The 25,749-nt window shown below is 40.1% G+C and overlaps 1 protein-coding gene and 1 long non-coding RNA gene across 6 annotated transcripts in view; one reads left to right on the top strand and one right to left on the bottom strand.

Moving 5' to 3' along the window:
• LOC115590143 (uncharacterized) overlaps nt 1-22,437 on the top strand; it is a 54,711-nt gene extending 32,274 nt beyond the window's left edge. The window contains exon 3 of the long non-coding RNA XR_003985699.1: nt 22,311-22,437. This is a non-coding gene — a long non-coding RNA (uncharacterized LOC115590143). The remainder of the gene's footprint in view (nt 1-22,310) is intronic.
• The window catches only part of stim2b (stromal interaction molecule 2b), a 48,731-nt gene continuing 40,472 nt past the window's right edge, over nt 17,491-25,749 (bottom strand). For 2 of the 5 annotated variants that reach the window (XM_030431376.1, XM_030431380.1), the window contains 7 exons: nt 25,494-25,671; nt 25,223-25,400; nt 24,723-24,884; nt 23,656-23,756; nt 22,340-22,578; nt 22,011-22,254; nt 17,491-21,095 (listed from right to left, as the gene is read on the bottom strand). In XM_030431376.1, the coding sequence (XP_030287236.1) occupies nt 20,459-21,095; nt 22,011-22,254; nt 22,340-22,578; nt 23,656-23,756; nt 24,723-24,884; nt 25,223-25,400; nt 25,494-25,671 (1,739 nt within the window). In that variant the 3' untranslated portion in view covers nt 17,491-20,458. The remainder of the gene's footprint in view (nt 21,096-22,010; nt 22,255-22,339; nt 22,579-23,655; nt 23,757-24,722; nt 24,885-25,222; nt 25,401-25,493; nt 25,672-25,749) is intronic. The other 3 variants (XM_030431379.1, XM_030431377.1, XM_030431378.1) reach the window with 3 other exon arrangements.

Genomic DNA, 25,749 nt, shown 5'->3' with positions numbered 1-25,749 from the left:
TTTAATTTGAAATTGGCAGAGCTCATATGATGTCACTTACATCTGTGCACCGATCAAGATTTAGCTAAATCTGAATACAAATCTGGTGACATTTGGCTGGCTGCATTTTCTGGGTATTGTCAATAGAATCTGATCAGATCACCTACACAGACCTGACGGGTTGAGATGAAATTAGTTTCTGAGTGTTAAACTCTAAACAAATAACTTTTTCAATTTCGATTGTTGCGTATGTAGCTTGGACTAGCGAAGAAATACAATTTGAAGGGGGTTTTTTTTGGGGGGGGGGGTTAAAAGAAGTGAGTATACAGGAGGCAGGGGGTGTAATAAAAGACTGTTTATTGTGTTGCATTTTTGGAATTGTAGGATCCAGAGTTGATTAAAACACTTGCGCTCCCACTACCACACACTAAATTGCTGAGGTTCTGCTTAAACTTTGCTTGATGACACAATAAATGTACATGTGATGGTACAGTATGCTTTCCTTAATTTTTTTTACAGTACAAAAAGTATTCTCTTAATTTTCTGGTTGTGTACTGTTTAAATGTAAATCTGTCTTAAATAATCAGTCAGAGCTTGTTTGCTTACTCCCTGTAGCACCTTGGCACTAACGGTCACCTAATCACTGGGATGATTTGATTTGTGCCAAATGTCTGTCTTCACTTGATTTGATGTTGTTGTCTTAATCAGGAAAACCAGGTTGGCGAACATCATAGGTGCTTGATTATCAAGACTATGTATAGCATGCAAGTGCTGCTTTATTTTGTTTTTAAGAGGCGTATATGAGAAATTAGCTGCACCAAAAGGAAGATTTTCAAAGTCTATGTCCAAATGTAGAAAAACCCATCTGTCACAAAGGTGAACGCAAATTCACATTTTGACTTTTTGACACTTGTCAGACACCAGTTTTTACGAGGCAATGTGGAAGAAATGAAATTTTAACGATTCCCCCGGGGAGAAAAATTTGGGACGAGGGTAATTTTCCAAGCTGCATGCATGAATCCAACACTGTTTTCTGCTCCTCCTGACCTCAAAATAAATACAACACAGAAATGTTCACCCCTTTCTCTGTCCATCCATCTCGCTCTCTCTCTCTTTCACTCTCATTCATATTCTCTCTTTCGGATACAGACACACACACATAAGTGGTGTGGATATGGTAGTCAGACATGCCAGCTCTGTTAATAATGTAGAGAGTGGAGCAGGTTCAGTGTTATCTGAGACTGAAAGCCTGCACAGGGCAAGTCTGCCATCTACTGAGTGAGAGAGGAGAGTTTCAACACTGTACACACTGTATGTTGATACAGATATTCATCTTTTACTCGCTTGGTGTGATTTAAAGTCATTATCTACAGTATTTCATGATAAACTGTTTGTTTTTTGCTAGCTTACTGTCAAGTGAAGTTAGATATTCTGATCTGTAGAGAAGGTAGTTTTACAGCACGCATGAGTCAGCATGTGTTGATGATTAAGCATGAAAACCGAGGCTGTCTTACTTTCCTCTTGACACTGAAGGAAACAACAGGGCTGTTTCTGTGTGAATATTTCTGGTTCTTCAAAATTATAGTTGAATCACTCAATGTTATGTTTCCCCCTCTGCTACTCTGGTTTCAAGGAAATTTTATGGTTTTGGCTCACGGTGGATATTCTTTCTGGGCATTTCATGGTGAAATTTTGCAGAAACAAAACAGAAAGCTAATCAGCTCTACTAGCTGATCAGCCTACAGTCATCATGGCTTTATTTGAGTTTGCAAGATTATGAAAGATGATGTTTGATTTGTTTTATTATTTACATACATTTTCAAGTAAATGTGAAACGGCTTTGTCTCATGAGCATACAGGAGAAACTTTTTCACATTTATATATACAACTTGAAGGATGACTTGCGGTATTGTACCATATTTACACCTAATTGTATCATCATGGAGAGCTTACAATAATATTGTCTGAGAATTAATTTCTTACATTGGCCTATCGATCCAGTCACTGTGATGTCACATTGACAACAACAGCACTTTCAGAGAGACAATGTGGCATTGCAGATTAAATTAGAAACTGACATACTTTTATGAGTTCTGTTATTATTTTCAGCTGTAACTGTAATCTGACGTTTCTGTGGTACTAATCTACTCTGTTGCCTTTGCTTTTGCAGACTAACTGCTAGAAACACTCTTAGGGTAAACTCAAGCTGTCATTTTCTTATTCTCAAACCTAATGTTAGTGAATATTATTAAAATAATCAATCATGCATTTTAAAATTGATAACATGTATACACTTTTAAATGACATCATTACAAAATACAATTACCAGGGTTCGTACGGGTGCTTGAAATCCTTGAAAGTGCTTGAATTTCAATGTTGTTTTTTCAAGGTCTGAAAAGTGCTTGGATTTTAGTTTAAGTGCTTGAAAGTGCTTGACATTATAACTCTGTGTCTTTCACAAAATTGGGATCAGACTGGATAATTAATTTCTGAAGTTTTTGCTATTATAAAATATAATTTTAGATGTTTACAGCATGATACAATGTACATAACTGTGATAAAAAGTGAAGAAAAAAATCACAAGTATATATATTCCCTTAGATACGTATTTCACCCCAGCAATAAGGTGCTGGAAAATCTTAAAAATGACCCTTAAAAGTGCTTGAAAAGTGCTTGAATTTGACCTTGAAAAAAGTGTACGAACCCTGAATTACGTTACGCTAGTTTTTGATGCAGGGTTTTCTTCTCTGAAGTTATTGTAAACAAATCTTGAGATTGGTTTTAACTGAAATACAAGTATTTTACCACCATATAAGCAGCTCTGCGAGGCAGTATATTGCTTTAAGACAAATGTTATCGTTCACTTGCTCATGTCAACTCGGCAGGTAGGCTCCATAATACTAACATTTCTCAAGTTCACCATTTTAGTTTGCTGTAGCCTACAAGCATGCACAAGTGTTAAGTCAGTGGATCACCACAATTAATCCTCAGAGGAACATACTGCAGGTGTAATATTTTTTCCAGAGTACATGGTAATCCACTCAACAGTTGATCCTCTGAGGACCACGGATGTTTGTACAAGATTTCATGAGAAATCTACCCAAGACTTCTTCTAACTGACATGGCCGGTCGACCAACTGACAGAGCCATATGGTGTTGAGGAGTCTTACATTTTAACGTCACAGATACTCAATAATTAAGGACTCTATTACAATGATACAATACCAAGACTTAAGACAAGACAAAAATCCTTCATTTGTGGTTTGTGCCTTACCAGCACTTTGATCATAGAAGTGTGTGTTTGATGTGTACCTTTCTTCATCCATCATGCTGTGTTTCATCTGTTATCTTCCTTATAATCCTGTTTTATCTTTATAATGTCCAATGGAGCCTAATAGCTTTGAAAATTATTCAGTTTACTGTCAGTTTCTGAAGATTTTGAAAGGATGGAGATGAGACATTACTCCATTACTATGTTTTTCTTCAGTAGTAGCAGCAGTATCACCACCTACATGTACAGTAGCACAGCACTGACACATTTGCCGGACAGAGAATGAAAAATCAGTTTGAATAATTCTGCGTGGGTGTCCTTTTTAAATTTCTGGGCCCAGAGCCGTTCTTTTCCGCTGATTGATTACTTTAAGAAAAAGCAAATCCCATTTCAATCGCCAATTTTACCAACGGCAGCTTCGATTATACTTAAATATGTATGAATGTCACATACGCAGTCACTAATCACAGCAAGCCTGCAAGTGAAACTGTGGATTAAGAAAGAATGTGTATGTTGTATAACTCCCACGCAGTCTTCTTAATCCCTACATATCCATTTTTTGCACAATTGAAGGGATTTGCACAAGTTGTACATGACAGATGAGATGAAATCGAAGATCAACTTTCTCTTTTTTTCTTTCTCACCTTTTTTATGTCTCGCACCCAGTGTGTTATTCATCAAAAACTGATCAAAAGTCAATCTCCATCATGTCCGTGTATGATGCACATACCTGTGTATCTTCGCGTTGGCGCAGCTATCTTCCCTCGCAGCCAACGCTGAAGATATACAGTAGGAGCTTCATCTTTTCTGTCTCATCCTGCGCAGGGGTTCTTGCACTGTGTCACCACCGAGCTCAAAGGGGGAATCTGTGACTTGATAAGTCCGGGTAACATCAAGGAGAGGCAATGTTTTATTCATCTGCACAAAGCTCCTGAATTCACTCAAATCAAATTCGCCCGCCTTTGTTTGAGAGATCAAGCTTGAGGTTTGACACATATAGAAATGATTGGATTTCTTAGACTTATAAAAGAAGAAGGAGGGAGGGAGAAAGTTATGAGTTCAGCAGAGGACAGGATGATGGTTTTAGGGCAGTTTAATGAGAGTAAATATACTTTTGAATTATGTACGAAGGAGTTCAATAGCTGAGCACGTTTGTTTTCTGTTTTGCAAATTTGTGATTTCTATCAAAAATGTCCATAACACAAAATCTTGGATGGAATCTTTTATTCTTCTCTGTCTCGCTTTTGGGTTTTCACTCTCTCACACAATCCGCCCCAGCGCCGTCTTTTGATAAGTCAGCCGCTCTCACATTCGGGTGACCTTGGCACCCTGCTGATTCACTTGTTTTGTTTGCGATTCTTTCATCCTGTATATTTCTCTCCCATGCCTCTATCCTTTCAGATTCTTCCATCCCTCCTCTCTCCACTCTGATCTCCTGCTGTCAAAGAATTCAAATAGTTTTCTGAGCAGCGCACACGGAGGTCAGATGTGACTTGCAAAAATTTAGGGTTTGTTTTTATTCCCAGATTGGACAATGCAGTAATTGCCAGGAAGGTCCCGTCGCTCGATAAGTGCTCAATAAACCTGAGCCGAGCCCTGCAGGAATTCAAAATGATTAGGAGTGAGTTTTTATTAAACACGTTTTGGGTTTTTATCTCATCTGTTCAAACTTTCATTTTTTTTGTACTTTCTTTTGTTCTCGTTTTATCTTCTGTCTTGTTTCACTGTGTTTCATCAACTAAAGTAAATGAAACTAACCCCCTTAGACTCACTTCACGTATCACAGCAGCGACTTGGAGTGTCAGCCAGGCTCATAATGTGATCCAGGTCACTGCGGCAATGTCACAGAGTTACAGTGCTGTCGAGGTCTGAACTCCGAGCCGAACAAACCCTGTCACAACCAGTTATTGGAATAATATGCCTGATACTATAGCTACAACACAGTAAGTAAAAAAAATTGCCTTCTTTTTGGAAGGTTCAGCCGAATCCTTTTATTTTTTTAAAATGAGAGCTGACACAAAAATTGGAAGCTTAATTTCAACCTACCAGTTTGTTTTGCGCTTGATGCAGGGAAATTATTTGGCATAAACATGTTTAAATAGCAAAAATACAAATTCTTGACTCTGACTTTTGACCGAAGCATGTATCCCTAATACTATGAGGTTGTGCTTTAAACTAAATGCTGAGATATAATTTAGAGGAAATAAGAATAAATTAACTAGTCAATGAAAAAACCAAATATGTCCAATTTCATAGATTTAAAGCAGCTACGAGGAGCTTAAATCTGTTAAATCTGGCAGACCTGTGGACAAAAGTGGTATGAGTGCAATGGCCTTGTGTGGGCATGTGCATTTGAACTGCAAGCAATTTAAATAAAATAACAACCTGTTTTTAAACACAGCTGTTTGTATGATGCATACCGCTGTATCTATTCAGCAGATACAAAGTTTGCTATGACCATGGGAAACAATAAACTTAACACACATAAACCTACAGCTAACTTTAGTTTGGGACCTTGGTTATGATAATTTTGTTGAGCAAGCTAAAGTTTTTAACATCGTAATAATAAGGCAACCGCAAGATATAGTTGTTCATTGGGAGCAAGGCCAAAATATCATACGTACATTAACCCTGATGTTCTGCTGCTCTCTGGCTATCTGCTGCAGTACCACCAGACTACAGAGCAGTGACCCCGTCACTTTACTAGCTTCAGACAGTGTCCTCTGAGAACAGCTTGTTTATTAAGTTACGGAAATATATTTATCGAATTATATGAATAATATTATCTTATGAAGATTGTAAGTGTTACCTTTCAGTTCGAATTTCTTTACCAAGATTACATAATGCACCTTTGAATTGAGACTCTTTCTTGACTTTCGACAAGTTTGTTGTTGTTTAAAAATTACATATACATACACATACGTTTTATAAATGTTCTAGGACTGATAGTATTTTGAAAGAAGACAAAGGATAAGGCAGACTGCTGCAAGATAATGCCATTAGTTCCCTGAAAAAAAGAATTGCAGTAGAAAGGGGTTCAATACTCTCACCCTCTAGCAGATTTTACACATACGGTGGACAGCTTATTTTTCAAAAAACGAACTGAACACAAATCCCACACGATGGAAAAATAAATATATAAATGAAAAATAGATATCTAAATAAAACGTGAACGAAAATTAAAACACATTAACAGATATCCAGGCAGTGAAATGTTATAAAACACTGCTTTTTTTTTAAGACTCATATATGAGCCCTTCGGGGTACTTGAGTCCAGATAACTCCATAGAGGTTTCTCTCCAAAGTTTGCGCAGCCTCTACTCCAAAGTAATTTAAGAAGGGATCTTAAATTTTATACAACAGTGAAGGTTTGTCTTCAAGACAGGAGAGTTCTATTATACTTTGTAAGCAGAGTGATAGTGTGAGAGATCCAAGTACAATACACTTTCTGCCAGAGAATCGAATAAAAGAACATGGAGCTATTTTAACGTGTGTGGTTGGAGATTCAGTGCAGAATGTAATAAGAAGAATACAAGACAGAGGTTTTTTACCAAATCATTGGCAGGATGAAACTTTTTAATTTATTTTTTTTGCACCCTTAATTCAGCTTCTCAGTGTAGCTGTAGTCACTTTTAATGAACGCACGAAACAATGCTGGTATGTAGTAAAATGCCTGGAAGAGGTCAACAGATTTTCACGTCTTTAAACCCAAACACCCTGCATATAAAAAGGTGGATACTGGTGCAGTTTATACACCTACACAGCAATGTGCTGTAATTGCAGATGGAGGAAGAGAGCAGAAAGAAAGGATTATTATTTAGTACTTCTGTCTTTTGAGCAGTTTGTGATTGTACATCATTATGTAAAATATATCTCCGGGCCCCTCATTAGCTGAACATCAACTCAGTGTGCAGCCAACGTTGCTGTAAAGTTGCATGTAATGTAGGTGATCTAAAAAGTATCTAATCTTGCCCTGTTATTACACCGACTGTAAATACCCAGAGTGTTAGTGGGAATGAAGAATGAAAGTCACTTGCGGCTGCAGACTGATCTCTGAGTGGAGGAGTCCTTGCTAATCAAGTGAGTGCCCGAGTCAGTCAGTCAGTCAGTCAGTGTCGCCTCACATCTGTTCGACCTCAGCGTGCCGCAGCTCTAACTAACTGCCTGGACTTTATCACATCTCCTGACACAGCGTTGACAATCACAACGACGTAATTGCCTCAGTGAAGATGTCGACACCTATTAGAATACCCAGACTCCCTCGCAAGAAGACAATTTTTGTTATTTGGTAGAGGCTCACTTTGTAGCCGCGGTGTCACTCAAAGAGCTCGACTGTAACTATCAAACATAATTTTGGTTGACAGGCAAAAACATGACAATTAGGATTCAGTTTTTTGTGGATCATCAGTGTAAACAGGCTGGATGTGAGCAAGAGGACAGGAGGAAATGGCTCCAAGGCAGGAAGCATCCTCATGCTGCAAAGAAGTCTTCTTACACACCTAAACAACATACAAAAGCACAAAGGTTTTACAGTGTGCTTATATTTGTAATTCCAACTTGTTTTATTGCTTTGCATGCCTTCTACTCAGATTATAACTTAAAGGTACCATGTGTAGGATTTAGGGGGGATCTATTGGCAGAAATGTAATACTTGTTATTCTGTTTTCATTAGTGTATAATCACATAAAGCTAAGAATCGTTGTGTTTTTGCTACCTTAAAATTAGCCTTTTATGTTTAAAGAAGCAGAGCGGGTCATCTTTCACAGAGGACATATTCCTACAGTAGCCCAGAATGGACGGACCAAACACTGGCTCTAGAGAAGGCTTTTTGCTGTTTTTCATATTTTTATCAGCCAAAGTAGAGGAGGTTGAGATGAGGGGTGTTGAGTTGGTTGTAATCTGCAAACACACTGCTCAATGCCGCTAAATCCTACATACCAGACCTTAAAGTAAAAGCAAAAACAGCAAGTATTGCATGGAAAAGTAAAAGTACTCAAAATGATTTCATTACTCCTTCAGAGTTGTAAATTATGGAGTCTTTAATTCTTTTTTCTTTAATTGTATGCCACAAGTTAAGAATTTACTGAGAATATTTTAAGGAATTGAGGGACTCACACTGTAGTTTGCAGGGAACTTAGTAACTATCCATCACTGCTTTTTGAAAGATGTTAAATGTGTACAGATGCAAAATTTGCCCTGCCTTTCTATGTGCAGTTCACAAGTCTGTCATAAGGCTGACACATAGGCTACTGATGGGCAACACAAGGAATGAGAAGATGTAACATAAAAAGATATCTTCTGACAAAATAATGCTGGATTATTTTTCAGCAATACACTGTGTAGTAGAAGTGAAATAGAAGTGAAAACCACATAACTTTCCTGAGTATTATAAGTACATGAAGTTTGGTTGGCATCATGCACATGTAGGTCCTTTTTACCTGTAGTAGTGGGAAAAAGGAGCCAGTGTTGGCATTTCAGAAGGAAGATGGAAGAAGGAAGTCTACTCGGGGTTGAGAGTCTCATGCTCTTGACAGCAAAAGATATAAACATCAGTGGCCGCGTCCCTGGCTGAGATGTGATAGCTATTCTCTCATCAGTGAGTAGATGCCCACCTCCTTCTGGGTGATGTAGTTTGGTAGAAAGAAATTAGTTCCTTCATGACACTGCTCAGAACATGGCTTGTAAATTACCTTGAGTAGCCAGATCATGATTTCTTTTTCTTTTGGCACCACAAGTTCCATCTAGTTCCATTATATTCAAGAGATGGCAGACTTCTCTACAGCTGATGCCCCCAAAACGTTGCAAAACCCCACAAAACAATCTAGATGAATTGAAAGCATTACAAGTTTGAGGAAAAAATTACATTTTTGAATGTGGGGTGAACTGTCCCTTTTTTATATTTGTGATGGTATGTTGCTCAGCCCAGTATTTTAAATCAAACATGAAAATCAACAATGGTAAGACTCAAAAGATTTGTATCCAGCTGCTGTGATAGCTTTTGCCCCAATCTTCAAATATTTCATGTCATTGCCAGACACATTGGGGATACACCACTCTATATTAATTAAACATTGGAATTCCCCAGTGGCTCCCCAGTAGATGCTCCACTATATTTTCTAGTCATGTATAGCTCGACAGGCAGAGCACGAGTGGTCAGGAATTGAATTCACATTAAATATGAACAGACTCATGATCCTAGAAATGTGCTTTCGATAAAACTGTCCAACCTTTGTCCTTACAGGCACTTCAGGAACTTGAACACTACATTAATTTAGACTACTACAGAGTTTAAACCGTGAGTCAGGCAGTAAATAGTGAGGAAATAGTGATCCTGCGTGATGCTGTGTGTTTGTGTCAGCTGACAGGTGTGGAGGACTGAAGCTCTGATTGCTGCTGTGATCACCTATCCAAATCTGATTAAGCTCTGTTTAATCACACCAAATAAATCAGCGCACTATCATTCAAGTCAAAAGACGTTTTCAGACGACTCCGGTCCTGACAAACATTTTTATGATTTGTTCATTTATATTAATGAGGTCTTTGATCTATTTCAGCTGCTTCAGGGCAGACAAATTAAACTCATAATTGCTTAATAAAAAGATGTGTGCAGTGCTTAAGTGTAGTGATTATTATTTTTAGAACCTTTGCTAAAAAATGAGAATGAATTCGAAGATGAATATTTTTTTCACAAGTTCCCATTTGTGTGTTTGAACAAAATGTGCTACTTATTGAAAGGTGTGCGTGTGCGTGTGCGCGCGCACTCTGCCCCGATGAAGAATCTCATTTAATCACTTTTGTAGCACACAGTAAAGCCACAACTATCTTTGTGGTACTTTTGTGAAAACTGGCACTGTAAGACTGAAATACTCTCGCTCTTTTGATTTGTCTTGCTCTTTTTCCCGGTGACCTTTTCAAAGACATATTTCTTTCAGCTTTAATCTCCCAAGTATAAGAAGTAATGGTGCTTGATCTTCTATGCATTATTTAGTCACAATCCTGTCCCATATAAGCAGGATTCTGGTGATTTATAGGTCATTAAAACTGGGCTAAATTTGGTAGGTTTTTTAAAGTTGGGACCAGCTACATACTGAAATGTCATCTACTGTTAATGCCGTTACGTAACAAAGACATCAAAAAATCATTCACCTTTTAACCAATGTCAGCAAAGTTTTAACCTCGAGTTACCATGATGTACTATCACCAAAGCCAGCATTGCAGTGGGCATGTACGTTAGGGGCATTTTTTTTTGACAGGCCTACAGTATAATTACCATATTAAATGAATGCCTAGCATTTTAGCAAAGAGTTACCTATTGAGTCCACCATATCCAGCAGACAGAGAAACACTACAATTCATTTGTTTGTTTTGTTTTGGTCACCTGACAACCTGACCACTTTTTAAGCTTTGTTTTTGGTCTACACCAGCTCGCTAGGGAAATATGTGGCTCTTTAGCTGCTAAATGCTCCAGCAGCTGGTAGTTCACTTTATCTGTCATTTGTGCTGTTGCAGTTCAGTTGCAGTCGTGTTTTTGGTCAGTGGATCAGTCCAATAACTGTTTAACCTTCTTTTAGCGTGATCAACTCCTAAGTGAATGAGTGACTCTTTGGCTGCTAAATGCTACACCAGCTAGTCGCTATAAAATTAACCGTCATTTGTTGCTGGCGAAGTTGTCTACAGTGGTTTTATCTGACCTTTTTTCTGAAAACCGCTGCATGCCGCGGCCAAAAACAGTGCTAACGAAAGCAGTGAGAATTAACAAAAACAGGATAGATGTTGGCCGTGAACCCAAAACAATAAGCTGAAAGATGCTAAAATGCTGAGGGGAACAGCCAGTTCAAGTCATAATTAGTGACTTTAATATAAGTCTTGATGTTTTACTTGATTTTTTAAAGATATTTGCTGGTGCAGCATTAAGTTACAATCCTAGTTTTGTACAAAACATGTGACAGCATATTGCCTTGGTTAAACCTCTTCAATCAAGCCTTAAAGATGTGCTCTGATGCCTCTCATTGTTCAAATCCAAACTCTCTCTCGGGTAAAGCCTGCACTCTGTAAACCTCTTTTTTGGCTCGGCTCTCGCAGACGCGGGAACAGCACGCTCCCGACTGAAATGGCTTCATTATACTGTACCACAAACTGGCTGCAAGTCTATCTGGCAGAGTTTTGGAGCAGAAACACTCATTTGCACCGAGCACGTCTGGTGCCAAAGCTGACTTTGTCCGTCCCAGTCTGGGTAAACATGGCAGCTGTCAACATGGACTAGCCCGGGCCGTTTGGGAATCCAGCTCTCTGCTGCAGTTTATTGTAATGGTTGTGAATGAGAACATCTGCATCTGTGTTCCAGCTGTTTTCCTCTTAATGAATTCAGTTATTATTATTTTTTATTTGCGTCATTCTTTTGGTATAATTATGTTTCTAAAAAGGTCTTTCCTCCTTTATTAAGTGCTGCCCTTTATACCTCATTCCTGCACTGCTTCCCTTTTTAAAAACATTCCACCTTTCCTTTTTTTTTGCACATGAAAAAGGTAGACGGCAAGCCTCAGTAGGTCACAGTGCATTAACCACACTAATAAACCCATTACATTGCAGTGGAATGGGATCCAAACGAGAGAGGGAGAGGCTGCTGGGTGATGGGGATAAAGGAAGGAGAGAGGCAGAGAGTTTGGCAGAGAGGAAAGAGTGGTAGACTGAAGAGGGAGAGATGAAGCTCAGTGGCAGGTTGGGTAAAAGCCTCACTGATGCACACTCACTTTACGTATATGTGCGCCTTTATGCCCCTGTGTCTATTCATTACCTCTTCTACTGGCATTCATTAAGAGGAGGATCTGCCATCTTCTGCCAGAGCGTTGCATCACTCTCCGCTCCTACGCCGCTCCTCTTTCTGAGCATTAGCGTCATTGTGGGGCCAGTTACAACACTGCGGTGCGATTCGGGGCCATAAATATCCACAACGTGTCCCCAACCTGCAGTGCTCCAGTGAGGAAAGAGAGGAAGCAGATAAGAGGAGGGGAATATGGGACAAAAGGAGCAGCTGAATGTGTTTTTTTTAAATGTACTGCTCCAGAATCAGATCACATTAGCGTGTTTGTTGCAGAGTGAATAGTTGTGGCTGTCACAGCAATTTGATTTAGTATCCATTCTTAAGAAAGGACGGAATTCATACTGAGTCATGCACCACTTGAAGCGAAAGCACTATTGGTTATGGTCCAGTATAGTGATTAATTGATGAATTGATTAAAATGCAGATTAGCAGCAATGTCAGTGATTATGGTCTGTTAAAATTATCTATGTCGGCATCATAGAATCATCGTCAAATGTATGTGGTGGGGGGTCTTATACTAACCAGCAAACTATAGTGCGGTACTATATAGGTACTATATATATATATATATATATATATATATATATATATATATATATATATATATATATTAGTATGTGATTGTTGGCATTTTCAAGTTCTCATGAAGTAAAAATTGCTGTTTAAGGGCTTCTATCACATGTCTCGCTCTATATCTCACCTGCATTACGTAAACACTGTTGCGGTTTTGTAGGTATTTTTAATGGTAAATTTGAGTTTTGCAACTTCCTGGAAAATCATTATAAATGATGCTGACTCATGGTACTCTTGGGGGTGTATATTCATTTTTCATCCAATAAATGCTTTCTTTATTTTATGTTGCTGCCATTGGATGTGATATTATTTATCACTGGTCAAAAACACAACTTTATAACTTGTACAACTTCATAACTTTGCACTGGTTTGGTTGAAACTGGGTCATGTTTTATGGAGAAAATATTTGCTGCTTTTCCCTCTGCTGCCCTCGGTCTGTTCTGCCTTGAGCAGCTCTGGACAGGTAGCTTTACTTGTTGCCAAAGTAACTGCTAACAAATGTTCTCATAACCAGCAACTTCTCAATGACTACTCTGGATGATAATGATGACAGTGGACAGTTACAGTAACATGGTGATTTATGGAGTTTACTAGGAGACAGATGCTGTAAGCTGTGCTGGTCCAACCGCTACTAAATGTAGTTAGCTGTCATTAGCTCAGAAAGCGGTCCTTGACACGTCAATGACATAATTTCGTCGACATGAATGTATTTTCTACATAAACAGTACAAGGCAGATCGGGCTCAGCTACTTCATACGTAATATTTGGGTCCCCTAAGAAGAATTTTTAGCATGTCCAGTTGTAGGGAAGCTCGTCTTTTGGCCGCACAGTAGGGATATAGCCATACTGATAGGACAAAGGAAGCATACAATCTGCATACTAGCATACAATCTGAAGAGAAATTCGATGTTTAAGGTATGTTGAGCAAATTTACCAGAACAAAATCAACAGTGTCTATTCGTCCATTTCCTTTAGGTCTATGCAAACAACTAGGCTACTAGATTAACTCTTGTCCCACTCCAGTCCAGTGGTGGCAGTAATGCACCAGAACGCTAGTCGCCAATTGTTGTGGACTCCATAGTTAAAATGGAAGAAGAAGAATTCAAGAATCAACAATGGCTGCAGCATGCAGCAATAGCAGCGCGAGCTCTGAGGAGCAACAAATAGCAAAAAAAGTCATGTGAAATAAATGGTATCTGAAAATATCGTCGTTAGATTGTCGACTAATAGAAAAAGTTATCATTTGGGACAGGTCTATACCTAGTACATGGCCTTTTATTTGTCTTTATGCAATGAAGCATTGCATAACAGAATGGCGGTTTGCGAACTCCTGTATGCTACTCAAATTACAGAATATATTACCAGTCAAAAGTTTGGACACACCTTCTCATTTAATGATTTTTCTTTATTTTCATGACTATTTACATTGTAGAGTCTGACTGAAGGCATCAAAACTATGAGTGAACCTATAAGAAATTATAAACAAAAAAGTGTGAAATAACTCGAAACACGTTTCATATTTTAGATTCTTCAAAATAGCCAGCCTTTACTTGGATTACTGCTTTGGACACACTCGATGAGCTTCATGAGGTCACCTGAAATGGTTTTCCAACAGTCTTGAAGGAGTTCCCAGAGGTTCTGAGTACTTGTTGGCCCTTTTGCCTTCACTCTGCGGTCACCTCATCCCAAACCATCTTGATTGGGTTTGAACAGGTGACTGTGGAGCAGCACTCCATCACTCTCCTTCTTGGTCAAATCTTCCTTACACAGCCTGGAGGTGTGTTCAAGGTCATTGTCCTGTTGGGAAATAAATGATGGTCCAACTAAACGCAAAGCAGATGGGGTGGTGTGTCGCTGCAGGATGCTGTGGTAGCCATGCTGGTTCAGTGTGCCTTCAATTTTGAATAAATCCCCAACAGTGTCACCAGCAAAGCACCCCCACCATCACTCCTCCTCCTCCATGCTTCACGGTGGGAACCATGCATATAGAGACACGGCGGGTGGAACCAAAGATCTCAAATTTGGACTCATCAGACCAAAGCACAGATTTCCACTGGTCTAATGTCCATTCCTTGTGTTTCTTGGCCCAAACAAATCTCTTCTGCTTGTTGCTTTTCCTTAGCAGTGTTTTTTTAGCAGCTATTTGACCATAAAGGCCTGATTCGCGCAGTCTCCTCTGAACAGTTGATGTACAGATGTGTCTGCTACTAGAACTCTGTGTGGCATTCATCTGGGCTCTTATCTGAGGTGCTGTTAACTTGCGATTTCTGAGGCTGGTGAGTCTGATGAACTTCTCCTCAGCAGCAGAGGTGACTCTTGGTCTTCCTTTCCTGGAGCGGTCCTTATGTGAGCCAGTTTCATTGTAGCGCTTGATGGTTTTTGCGACTGCACTTGGGGACACATTCAATGTTTTTGCAATTTTCCGAACTGACTGACCTTCAGTTCTTAAAGTCATGATGGACTGTCATTTCTCTTTACTTAGCTGATTGGTTCTTGCCATGATATGAATTCTTACAGTTGTCAAATAGGGCTGTCAGCTGTGTACCAACCTGCCTTCTGCACAACACAACTGATGGTCCCAACCTCATTATGAAGCCATGAACTTCCACAAATGAACCCTGACAAGACACACCTGTGAAGTGCAAACCATTTCAGGTGACTACATCATGAAGCTCATGGAGAGAAGGCCAAAGGGTTTGCAGCGCTGTCAGCAAAGCAAAGGGTGGCTACTATGCGGAATCTAAAATATGAAACATATTAGTTATTAGATATTATTTCAATAACATATTAGAGTTATTTCACACTTTTTTGTTTACTACATAATTCCATATGTGTTCATTCATAGTTTTGATGCCTTCAGTGAGAAGCTACAATGTAAATAGTCATGAAAATAAAGAAAAACCATTGAATGAGAAGGTGTGTCCAAACTTTTGACTGGTAGTGTATATATATACAGTTACTCTTATAGAAATATACACAAACATATAGTGTATCTTTTGAATCTGCATCAGGGTGAATGTAAGCAACAAGAATCAGTGTTATAGACACAGAGTCCATGCAGTTTGTGTTCAGTAACAAAACGGAACAGATGGTTAAAAAAAACAAAAATATAGCATCATTTTGAGGAGCTACCGGCTGCCGCATCTTCATGCACCACCTTTGCGATAGTATCAGAGACATTAACACATTAACTATGTCTAAGCAAATAGGACTCTTAGCCACTTCATTCATTCATTGCCATGAATAATTGCATTTATCATTTTATAAAGCTTATTATACTATATGTAGGTTGGCATTGTTGTATTTTCATTAACTAACTATCCCTTCTGAATAGGATTCGTTCCTGTTTCACAGGCATTGTGCCTCATGGTAAGGTGTTACAAAAATGCTAAATATACACTAAATGGCACTCTTGGTGTCAATTTGTAGAATTTCAATGGCAGTTTATTTAAAACCCTTTAGTATTGGAGGATTTGTTAACAATATGCTCGATTTACTGGATTGCATATAAATGATTTGGGTATTTAAGCTTCAAGATTATTCGAATGATATTTCATGCTCAGGAAGGCTCTGAATAGACTTAACTTGACAGAAAAACAAGTGTGATTGTGGTCGGTCCGTCTTGAGCGAACACCCACGGACACTCGTATGTTTCTCTGTAAGGGAGTGGCTCATATGGCTGGGTCCTTTAATGCTCTGCTGACACCATGTGGCTGTCACGATGACTGCACCTCAGAAGGGGGCAGATAAGGCAGGCCGGTGTGAAAGGCTGGGATTTGTTGCTGTGTACAGTAGTGCCCAAACAACACATTCATCACCAGCAGACTTCCCCGCTCCTCTCCTAGTGTGCCGAATTGATGAACCATCAACACAAGTTTCATCACATTCACTTTATATTGATAAAGCAATCATGCATGCTTCTCTTCTCTGTATCACGGTTTCCTCACTCTCAAGACAAATGGGGTGTCAGGATGATACTTTTCCCCACACTTCTGCGCTCTGCTGTGAGGAGGATGTGGATTCAAACAAAGGGTCGGGGCTGTTGTTTAGTGCCAGATGGATCAGAGTCTGAGATCCTCCGACAGCACAGGAGGAAATGTGAATTATGTACTGCAAATTTCCCCAAATTTTGGGATATCTTGAGATTTCTTTGTTTCAAAATTGTGTTGAAATTGATTGCGGTATAGGTGACCAATTACTACAATATCTTAACAATTGAGAGATTATTTGCTATTAATTGATTTTATATTTGTTTGAATAAGTGTTTATAATAATCATTTGGTTTGGTGTTATATATATATATATATATATATATATATATATATATATATATATATATATATATATATATATATATATATATATATATATATATATAAAATCAATTAAGTATAAAAAATATAAAAGTCAGTTCCAGCTTTAAGAAAAATCCTTATAAAAATACATAACATTGTTGCTTCAGAGGCGAACATAGCCAAATTTTGGTCAAAAACACTGGATACTACATTTCCCATAATGCAATTTAATAGCATCATTTGTTAGACCCTTCTTGACTCACAAATGATCGTTCTAACTTGTAGCACAGGGTTAATTTTTTTTGCGGTTATTAAAGAGCTCCTTTATAGAGAAGGCAAAATAAACTGTAGGTAAGGCTGATAACTACTCCCAATGACAAATCACAGCTTGGTGCCCCTTTGAACATGAGTAAAATGACATCCATGTTGTCCTTTAAATTTAGCCATTTGCTTTGCAGTTTAAAAATAAACAATGATTTATAATATTGTTTAAAATAATCTTTTTCTAAATGTATTCAAAACAGAGTGAAAGCAAACATAACTCTGAAACATACGAGGCCTCCATTTTTTTTTTATTAATTCTTCTACAGTATACAAATATTCACACACAAAATGTTCTCAAAAAACCCCTAATGTCTCATAAACATTCATTTTTTCTACTCGTCTTTCAGTTCTGTCTTCTATTTCCTTCATTGTGTGCTGTATTGCCGCAACCTTCCAAATATTTCCTGTAAAAACAGAGGCCACTGGATCCTCACGTCATCTTGTCTTCCTGTCACCCGCGCATATCTCGTTCACGGCATTGAGTCCCCTCCTGACATTTTCGTCGCGTCGCCCTTGTCACGGTCGTCACATGATCCGTCAGGTTTAAATTGCAGCAGTGACAGCCAGGTCCAGGATGAAGGGAGGAAGGCAGAAAATCACAGTGTGAAGCAGGAGCTCTTGACATCAGTGCGCTCGGTGCAGGCCCAGAGGTGAGGAACAGGACCGTATTGCATGGGTCGGCTTCGAGCTTTAGTGTGGGTGGGGTTGATAGGAGGAGGGGCATATCTGGATCAAATAGTTCCTATTTTATTGGACAGATAATCCTTAGTGTTTCTTTTAAAAAGCCTGCAAAGGCATCGTCACTTCCTGGTGTGCCAACCACAACAAGAATTATTTGTACAGACAATTTGACCAAAATCTGGTAGTAACCCCACATTTTACAGGGTTGAGAGGGTATTTAAGACAGAAAATGTAAATGGTATGTTGGCATGGGTACAAGACATCAAGTAATGAGGGACAGCAAGGTAACAGGGGAAATGACTGGTGCAGGGTAAATCTGCATATTCAATAAACCTTCTTCAGTAAAGATCAGTTCATAGGAACCCCCACCAATATAAATCTATTTAAAAACATCTTTAAGAACATAATAATGTGAAAACAAAGTATATATATATATATATATTTATTTATTTATTTATATATCGAGACATCCATAAGTAGCAGCATTGAAGATGCATCATATAATTTTGGCTCTGGCATTATGTGCTGCATCTCCACTGCAGCTGCCCATGCATCGCACTCATCTCTATAACTTTATTCAATATGTACTCCGCAAGCAGCGGCTCTTTCCCAAAATACCAGGAAAGCAGTAGTGCAACAAACTTTTAGCAGGTTTATTTTTTTGTTGTTGTTGTTTTTTTTTTTCCAAAAGGAAGTTAATCAAGTACACGAGTTAAGGACTCAAAGACAAGATGCAATCCATAATTCGAACGAGGAGAAGTAGTTCAGAAACTTAGAGGATTTGTCAAAATTATGTTTTAAGAAAGCTTTATGTGCTGCCGCCACTTCTAAAAGTGATTTAAAGAGACAGTTAACCCCAAATCAGAAACACATTTCTCCTCTGAAGTGCCTTTTTTTTCATCAAGATCGTTCTGGTGTGAGTTTCAGAGTTTTGAAGATATTGGCTGTAGAGATGTTTGGCTGTAGAACAGTCCGCTTGTGCTCAATGTCACCAGAAAAATACATTCAAAAACTCAACGGCAACATTTCTTTCTACAAACGATGACCTGGTCACTTAATCCACAGACCGTGTTGTGTGCAGTTTCATGAAGGAACTATTTTCTTTCTGTATCACCACGCAGGGTGAAGAGTGCATCTACTCACAGAGAAGAGGCTTGCTAACTTTACAGCTCATCTGAGGCAGATACTATTGCCGCTTTTCCACCAAAATAAGCGGGTCTACACAGGTTGCTGGAAACAACAGCAGTCAAACTGAACACAGGCAAGCAGTAGGCAGTGTGGAGGCCAGTGACGATTAACCCCAAATTTCCGCTGGATACGTGTCCGCTGCGTTACGGCTCCGATCCGGTTTTGCTCAGCCGTCCGGCAATCCCCACCGGTTGCGTTTTGAGTCCGCCACGGTGCAGTACGGTAGACAGCTGGCGTCACGATGCCGAGGAGTTCCCGCAATGATCACATGATCACTCGCGACTGCAGTTATAGGTCTGTGTTATACAAACAACAACACGAAGTGTTTGTCTCTTTTTTGAGAATTGTGTGCTAGTGTCACAATTTATTTTGAAAAGTAACCGGATGTTATATTGCTGTTTTCCGTGCTTGACTTTCTGTCTGCTCGGTGCTAAATTCGGCTGAAATTAACACATAGACTAAAGTGAAACCTATCAGCTCCTCTGGCGTGGCGGAAACGGAACGCAGTGGACACGTATCCAGTGGAAATTGGCTGTAACAATCACCAGTTTGTACATTTTACTACTGTATCCTTATTTACGCACCACCATCTCTCATCCCTCCACGCGGCGGGGGAAAACAATTTGTGTCAATTGACTCTTGATTAGTGCACAGAAAGTCTGGATGTATTTACAGGGAAGAGTGGGCATTGATTCTTGGCGAATCCAAGAAGAAAGTTTTTCGAATGTATACTTTTGTCGGCTTCAGCACCACAAGCAGAGTACCATCCTGCTTCATTATATTATAGGGAAGGCTGATATCTCCAAAACACACACCAAAAAAATCTAGATGATTATATATCACTACAGAATATGTATTTTATGGTGAATTGCCCCTTTTTTAATATATATATTTTCAGTAGGGACTGCAAACATCTTTCTGCACATCGTGTGCTTTAAAATACATTTATGGACTGCACCTTTTAGACCCTTTACACATGGTGGCTTTTTGATTCAAACCAAAACAAATAGAAGACAGTGAAGAGGTCATGAGCTCAGGCTGTCTTGATGACAACTCTCATGACCTTTGACCTTTCTTTGACTTTTCCTCGACCTTGGCAGGCCCCCCCACCCCCCCGTGAGGCTATGAGTGACCTAAATAAAAAGGCATTATTGAAAATAAGGCTACTGGTCTGAGGTGTTTAAAAGCACCCAGACTGAGCTACATTCCATCTTCGACGACAAAAAGAAGTACACAAGAGAAAATGAAATGTTTTAGCTTACAGTGATGTCCATCTTTTTAGTATTACAGCTAAAACTTTAGATTTGATTTCTCATTCTGCGAGTTTTATTTTTTCTTCTTAAATAAGCTTTTGATTTTAGATGAGGAGCGCTTGATTTTCTCTCCATTGTCGCTGGAGTCCTGGGAGGAGGTGCTCTGGAGCTTGTATTCCCTTCCCACGCTCCGGCCCTCCGAGTCCAGGGAGGTAAGAGACGGGTTGCGACCCACGTTGGGCAGCATGCTGGCAGGCAGCTGGCCGAAGCTGTAGGACTTCTCCAGGATGCCGTTGTACATGCCCTTGCCCGTCTGGGTGGTGACGCTCCCCTGTGAGAAGGTCATGCTTTGGGACTCTGGTATGATGCGGGTGAGGTCGGGCGAGCCTCTGTGTGCAAACGAGTGGTGCTCCAAGGCGGGGGAGGGCGAGGTGGAGGGTGGGCCAGAGGGGGTGGTGGCTGGAGTGGGAGGCATGGGGGGAGGCGTGGAGTCTCTGAGACTGCTGCTGCTACTGCTGCTGGTGTGGGTGGTTGAGGTGGCAGGGGTGGAGGCCTGAAGCTCCGCGCTCTGGCTGAACAGCAGCAGCTCCTCTCGGGATATCTTTCGGTATGGGGTGTCCGAACCTGGCGTGCAGGGGTTGTGCAGTGACTTGCGGCCCATGGAGGAGTTCAGAGAGTCTGTGTCAGAGCCGCACTCCTGAACCGGGTCCCTGAGAGAGGAGAGCAGAGCAGACGGTCACATCTCATGAACACTCTAAAGCTATTTGATCAGAGTTTTGAACATGTCTCTAATTTTTTTTAACGACAACATGTCCGTCGTGATGTGTATTTTGAACACATACTTTATAAAAAGTAAAGAATGGGAACCTTCAAAAAGTGGTGTGTTCATAAATGTTTCACATACGGGTTGTGTCACAATTTAAATTCTGAATCTAAATTCTTTTACATTAGCATTTCAATCATACAGTTTCATTTAATGATTAATATATATGTATATTGACATATATGTGGTTCTGTGCAGAGGTAGGAGTTATGGTTATTAGAGTGAGTAAGGTTAATCTATAGTTAGCCAACAGTTAAGTCCAAGTTTAAACTAAACAGACAAGTATGAGGTATTGAATTTGAGACTTTTTCGGACACTTTAACGACCGCTGGGGCTTAGTGTCAATATTGGACCAAAAGCAAAACCATTAATCTGGCCATAAGTGACCAGATTCTGTGAAATTTGTCATATAGACCTCTATTACCTGTGTTCTTTGTTTTTTTAATTGAAATGATAACTATTCCTGGAGTCGGATCCAAAGGTTTTCTTACTTCATCAGAATGTATAACTAAAAATCCAAATTTTTACTTCAATATTCTTGCTGATTTGTAGTTACCGTTACTGACATTTCATATGAATGTGACAACTGTTTGAGTTTTCTCAGGGTTACGTGTTTTTTGACAATTTATTAGAGCAAACTGGTGACAAAGTGAGGGATTTATTTCTATATAATAACTGTTGTTATTATATGACATGGTTAGATTGTGTCACGTAGAGATAAATTCATGCATCCTTCACGTAATAGATGGCACCTTTTAACCCCCAAGCTCCAAGCATCAGTGTGAATGTCTGAATAAAACACCTGTGAGTCCAAACTGTAAAACCATTCCGCGGCGTTCCGGCCACCGCTACATACCCCCTCCTATCCGAGCTGAACATGATATGTTCGTCGTCTGCCTCGGGGCGATAGGAGAGGGAAGAGCTGGCCATGGACAGCAGGTCGGGGTCCGGGGACATCAGCGAGGACTGTGGGGAACTCATCAGGCTCCGGCGGGAACGACACAGGCTGCTGCTGCGAGTCAGCGGGGGCCGCATCAGCGTTGCTGCTGGAGAATGACACAATATCAGAAGTTATATCAAAATATTTCTATTTTCATTTCAGGTCACCAGGATCCTATCACTTTAACTCACTTGTAAACTGTGGAATGATGGGAGGCGTGTCCTCGTCCAGGTCATCTACTCCTCCTGCGATGGGGTAGGGAGGCACCGAGACTCGTGGCATCACCACCCAGCTGTGGTCTGAGTAGAGGCTGGCTGTCAGGCTCGGCAACCCCGAATTGTTGACTACAGGGAAGTTGCAAAGCTTCTCGATCTGCTGCCAGCGGTGCAGACGCTCCCTCAGGCACGCCGTTACCTCTGACAGGGCTTTCCTTAAAAAGAAAAAAAAGTCACAGGTAACATTAGATTCTGTTTCTGATTTAAATTAATCAGACATTTAGACATAATATAAGACTTCTGCCTGTTGAAGTTAAGTGAAATATTTAACTTGTTCTCTCTTTAATGTGTTTCCTGGCTTTTAAACACAGAGCTTCTTTATCTGAGTGGCAGCTCAGAAGGAAAGCAAGGAAATAACATCATTATGTGGTCACATCTGTCCAATAATTTGACATTGTAGAGTCAGTGTCACTGCGAGAGCTCTGAAGAGTTTCATCCCTGAACAAGCAAAACAAAATTCATTGTTGGTGTAAAATGGCACCATAACCTTTCAGCATTTAATCTTCCAGCAGATAGTGAATAAATACCCTTCAAAAGTTTGGAAAAGCTTGATTTGAATAGGTGCCTGGGAGGACGACTCTATTTATTCGAAAGGTCTTTCAGACTTTAAGGTTGTATGAATAGATGTTATTCTGTATGAAGGTTTTTTTTTTTTTTTTTTTAAATAATGGTTTGTATTTAAAGAAGAAAACATTGACTTGTCTGAGTGAACAGCAGCTGAATATGATTAGAAGAAATCACAAGTCACCGGTAAAAAGAATTGAAAATGTGCAGCAATTTCTTTTGGAAGAGATTCCTGTTTCACTGTCAGAAACACAATAATGCCTCTTACAAGGTGGACTTAACAGTTGTGTTGAAATTTAAAGGTGCGATATGTAAGAAATGTACTATAAAACTTCCAAAAATGTAGTAAAATTATCAATAGAATATTACAAATTAGCACTCCTCATGTTAGGTATTGTGTTATTTACTGAAGTCAGCATGCTAGCACAATCATGGATGTATACCCAGAATACATCAACAACATGCCATCAGCCCTTAATCTGCTGGTCAATATGGAACAATGACCTTTCTTGCTACGCTTAGCTCCAATAAGCACCATGATTGGTTCACAATACTGCAAATCAAACCTATGGCTAACAAAATACACATCTAAGACAACAAATTCTCCCATAGTCACATTTGTCTCTCCAGCTGCTGTAAAGTGTGTGAGAGTGTGCTCTTTTCCTTACTTTGCTTCTAGTATCTTGTGGTCCACCTCATCCAGTGATGAGCTGTGGGCAACATGAAGAGTTCCGAACACAGAACTTCTTTTCTTTTTTATTTTCTCTGCCTGGGATTCAAAAACAAGAGAGGACATTTCTTAGTATTATTTAGACTGGAACAATATCAAACAACATGGAGATGTTCTACAGGCTAGACCGCAGGACATGAAGGACTCTCTAAACTGATGGAACAAACAATCTGTGATCTTAGTCCAACCCCACTTGGAAGTTTTGATGTGAATTTGCAGCTAGAGTTAATTGAGTTTTAGGCAATTAAGACCTCTGCCAGATGCAAGTCACAAAAACGGGCAATGCAATTAAAACACAATTTGGACACATCATTAAGAAAAACACATTTGAGAAAAGGATTATATGAATCCTGCTAATGTGTTTTGGTTATTTAAAAGAAATCAGGGTTCTCCCCAGACGGTGGAACAACGGCGCTGCGCCGCTATACGGCTAGGTCAGTGCCGCTATACTCAACAATGTTAGCTGCTTTATAACGGGTGTTTGTGGGCTGCCGCGGTTGACGGTGACGAGCGTCTGTCCGTCCCCCGGTTGACGGCGACGAACCCACGGCTGACGGCGAGGATGAATCGAGCGTCCCCCCCCCCCCCGACTGACAGTGACGAGCGTCCGCATCCGCACCCCCCCCACCCTCCCGACGGTGCGCCGCTATACTAAAAATTTCTGGGGAGAACCCTGGAAATTGTGTTGGATGCATGGGTTTGGTTAAAGATTTACTATGCAACTGTTAAACAGACAGTCATACTGTGAGTTAACAGCAGCTACAGTTCGTGGGTAACTCTCATGATAGCTGCCCCTTATTTGTTAGGAGTAGGAATTTTACAGTTTCCAAATTGCACCTTTTTAAATAGTAGCTGAAACTTATTTTTTAAAAATCATGTCATTCAACTCCAGTGAAATCAGTTCCAGGCCTCTTGGTAAATTTCCACATCTGAAAGTGCTGAACATAAAAGTAAACCAGCTCAACACCTTACAGGGTGTGCTGTGCAAGACACTGCTCTTCTTACCTCTTCTTTGGCGACGCACAGCTGAAACTCTGCGCTCTGCTTCTTGATGTTGTAGTACTGAACCTCCACCTCGTGTGTGAGCTGGAGCCACTTCTGAAGAGCTTCGGGCACCGACCGCTCCGCCTGCATCTCCTTCTCCGCTCGCTTCAGAGCCTTCCGCACCTACGCGAGATCAATGCGATACATCAGGTTAAATTCACCGTCAAATATTAAAAACCTTTTGCCCTGTGAGATCATTGATCAAACACAGTAAGTGAGGGTGAATACTCGTTGAATTTTAAATCCAGAGTTTGAAGTCGAGAACTCATTACTAAGAGGAACTCTTGATGTATTGGTGCTGTATTTTTAATGTGAAAGGAAATGAGAAAATCTTGTGGCTATTATAGCAGGTATTTTGTGGAAGAGATGAAAGTTTAACTTGTTTTAGGAGCGGTAATGAATACGTTTGGATTCATACACAGTTATGATACATATACTGCACCCCACTGGCATCGCCCTACCTGTACTAGCTCCTCCTCGGCGTATTTGAGTCGGCTAAGTTCACATTCGGCGCCCTCTCGCAGCTCTCTGAGCCTTTGAGCCTCCGTTTTGGCCCCGGTGATCTCACCCCTCATCTTCTGCTCCAGGTTCTGCTTCTCCACAGCCACCGTCCGGTTCTCCTCCTGAGCCTTTTCCAGCCTGAGAGACGACGGAGTACAAGACAAGTGTAAAACATTACGTCTGGCATGGTGTCGCATTTTAATTGGAATCTGATGTCTGTCCTCGTCTCACCGGCTCTGCAGGTCTAAGAGGCTTTGCTCAGCGTGCTGCAGGCTCTCCAGATCCTTCATCATCTGGGAGATGTGCACCTTGCTGGACTTGTTCTGTACATATGCAAACCAGCAGCCCCCAACCCCAATCACTATGGAGATCATCAGGACGAAGTCTTTCATCCAGTTATGTTGTGGACCTGCAGAGGGAGAAGATGGGCTGACTTATGCAAAAACAGTTTACACTGCAAATACTGGTTAAACATCCAAGTACCATT

The sequence above is a fragment of the Sparus aurata genome, chromosome 10, assembly GCF_900880675.1.
Source record: "Sparus aurata chromosome 10, fSpaAur1.1, whole genome shotgun sequence".
NCBI lineage: Eukaryota > Metazoa > Chordata > Actinopteri > Spariformes > Sparidae > Sparus > Sparus aurata.
The sequence above is the reverse complement of the archived record's forward strand: the minus strand, read 5'-3'. Positions and strand labels throughout refer to the sequence as shown.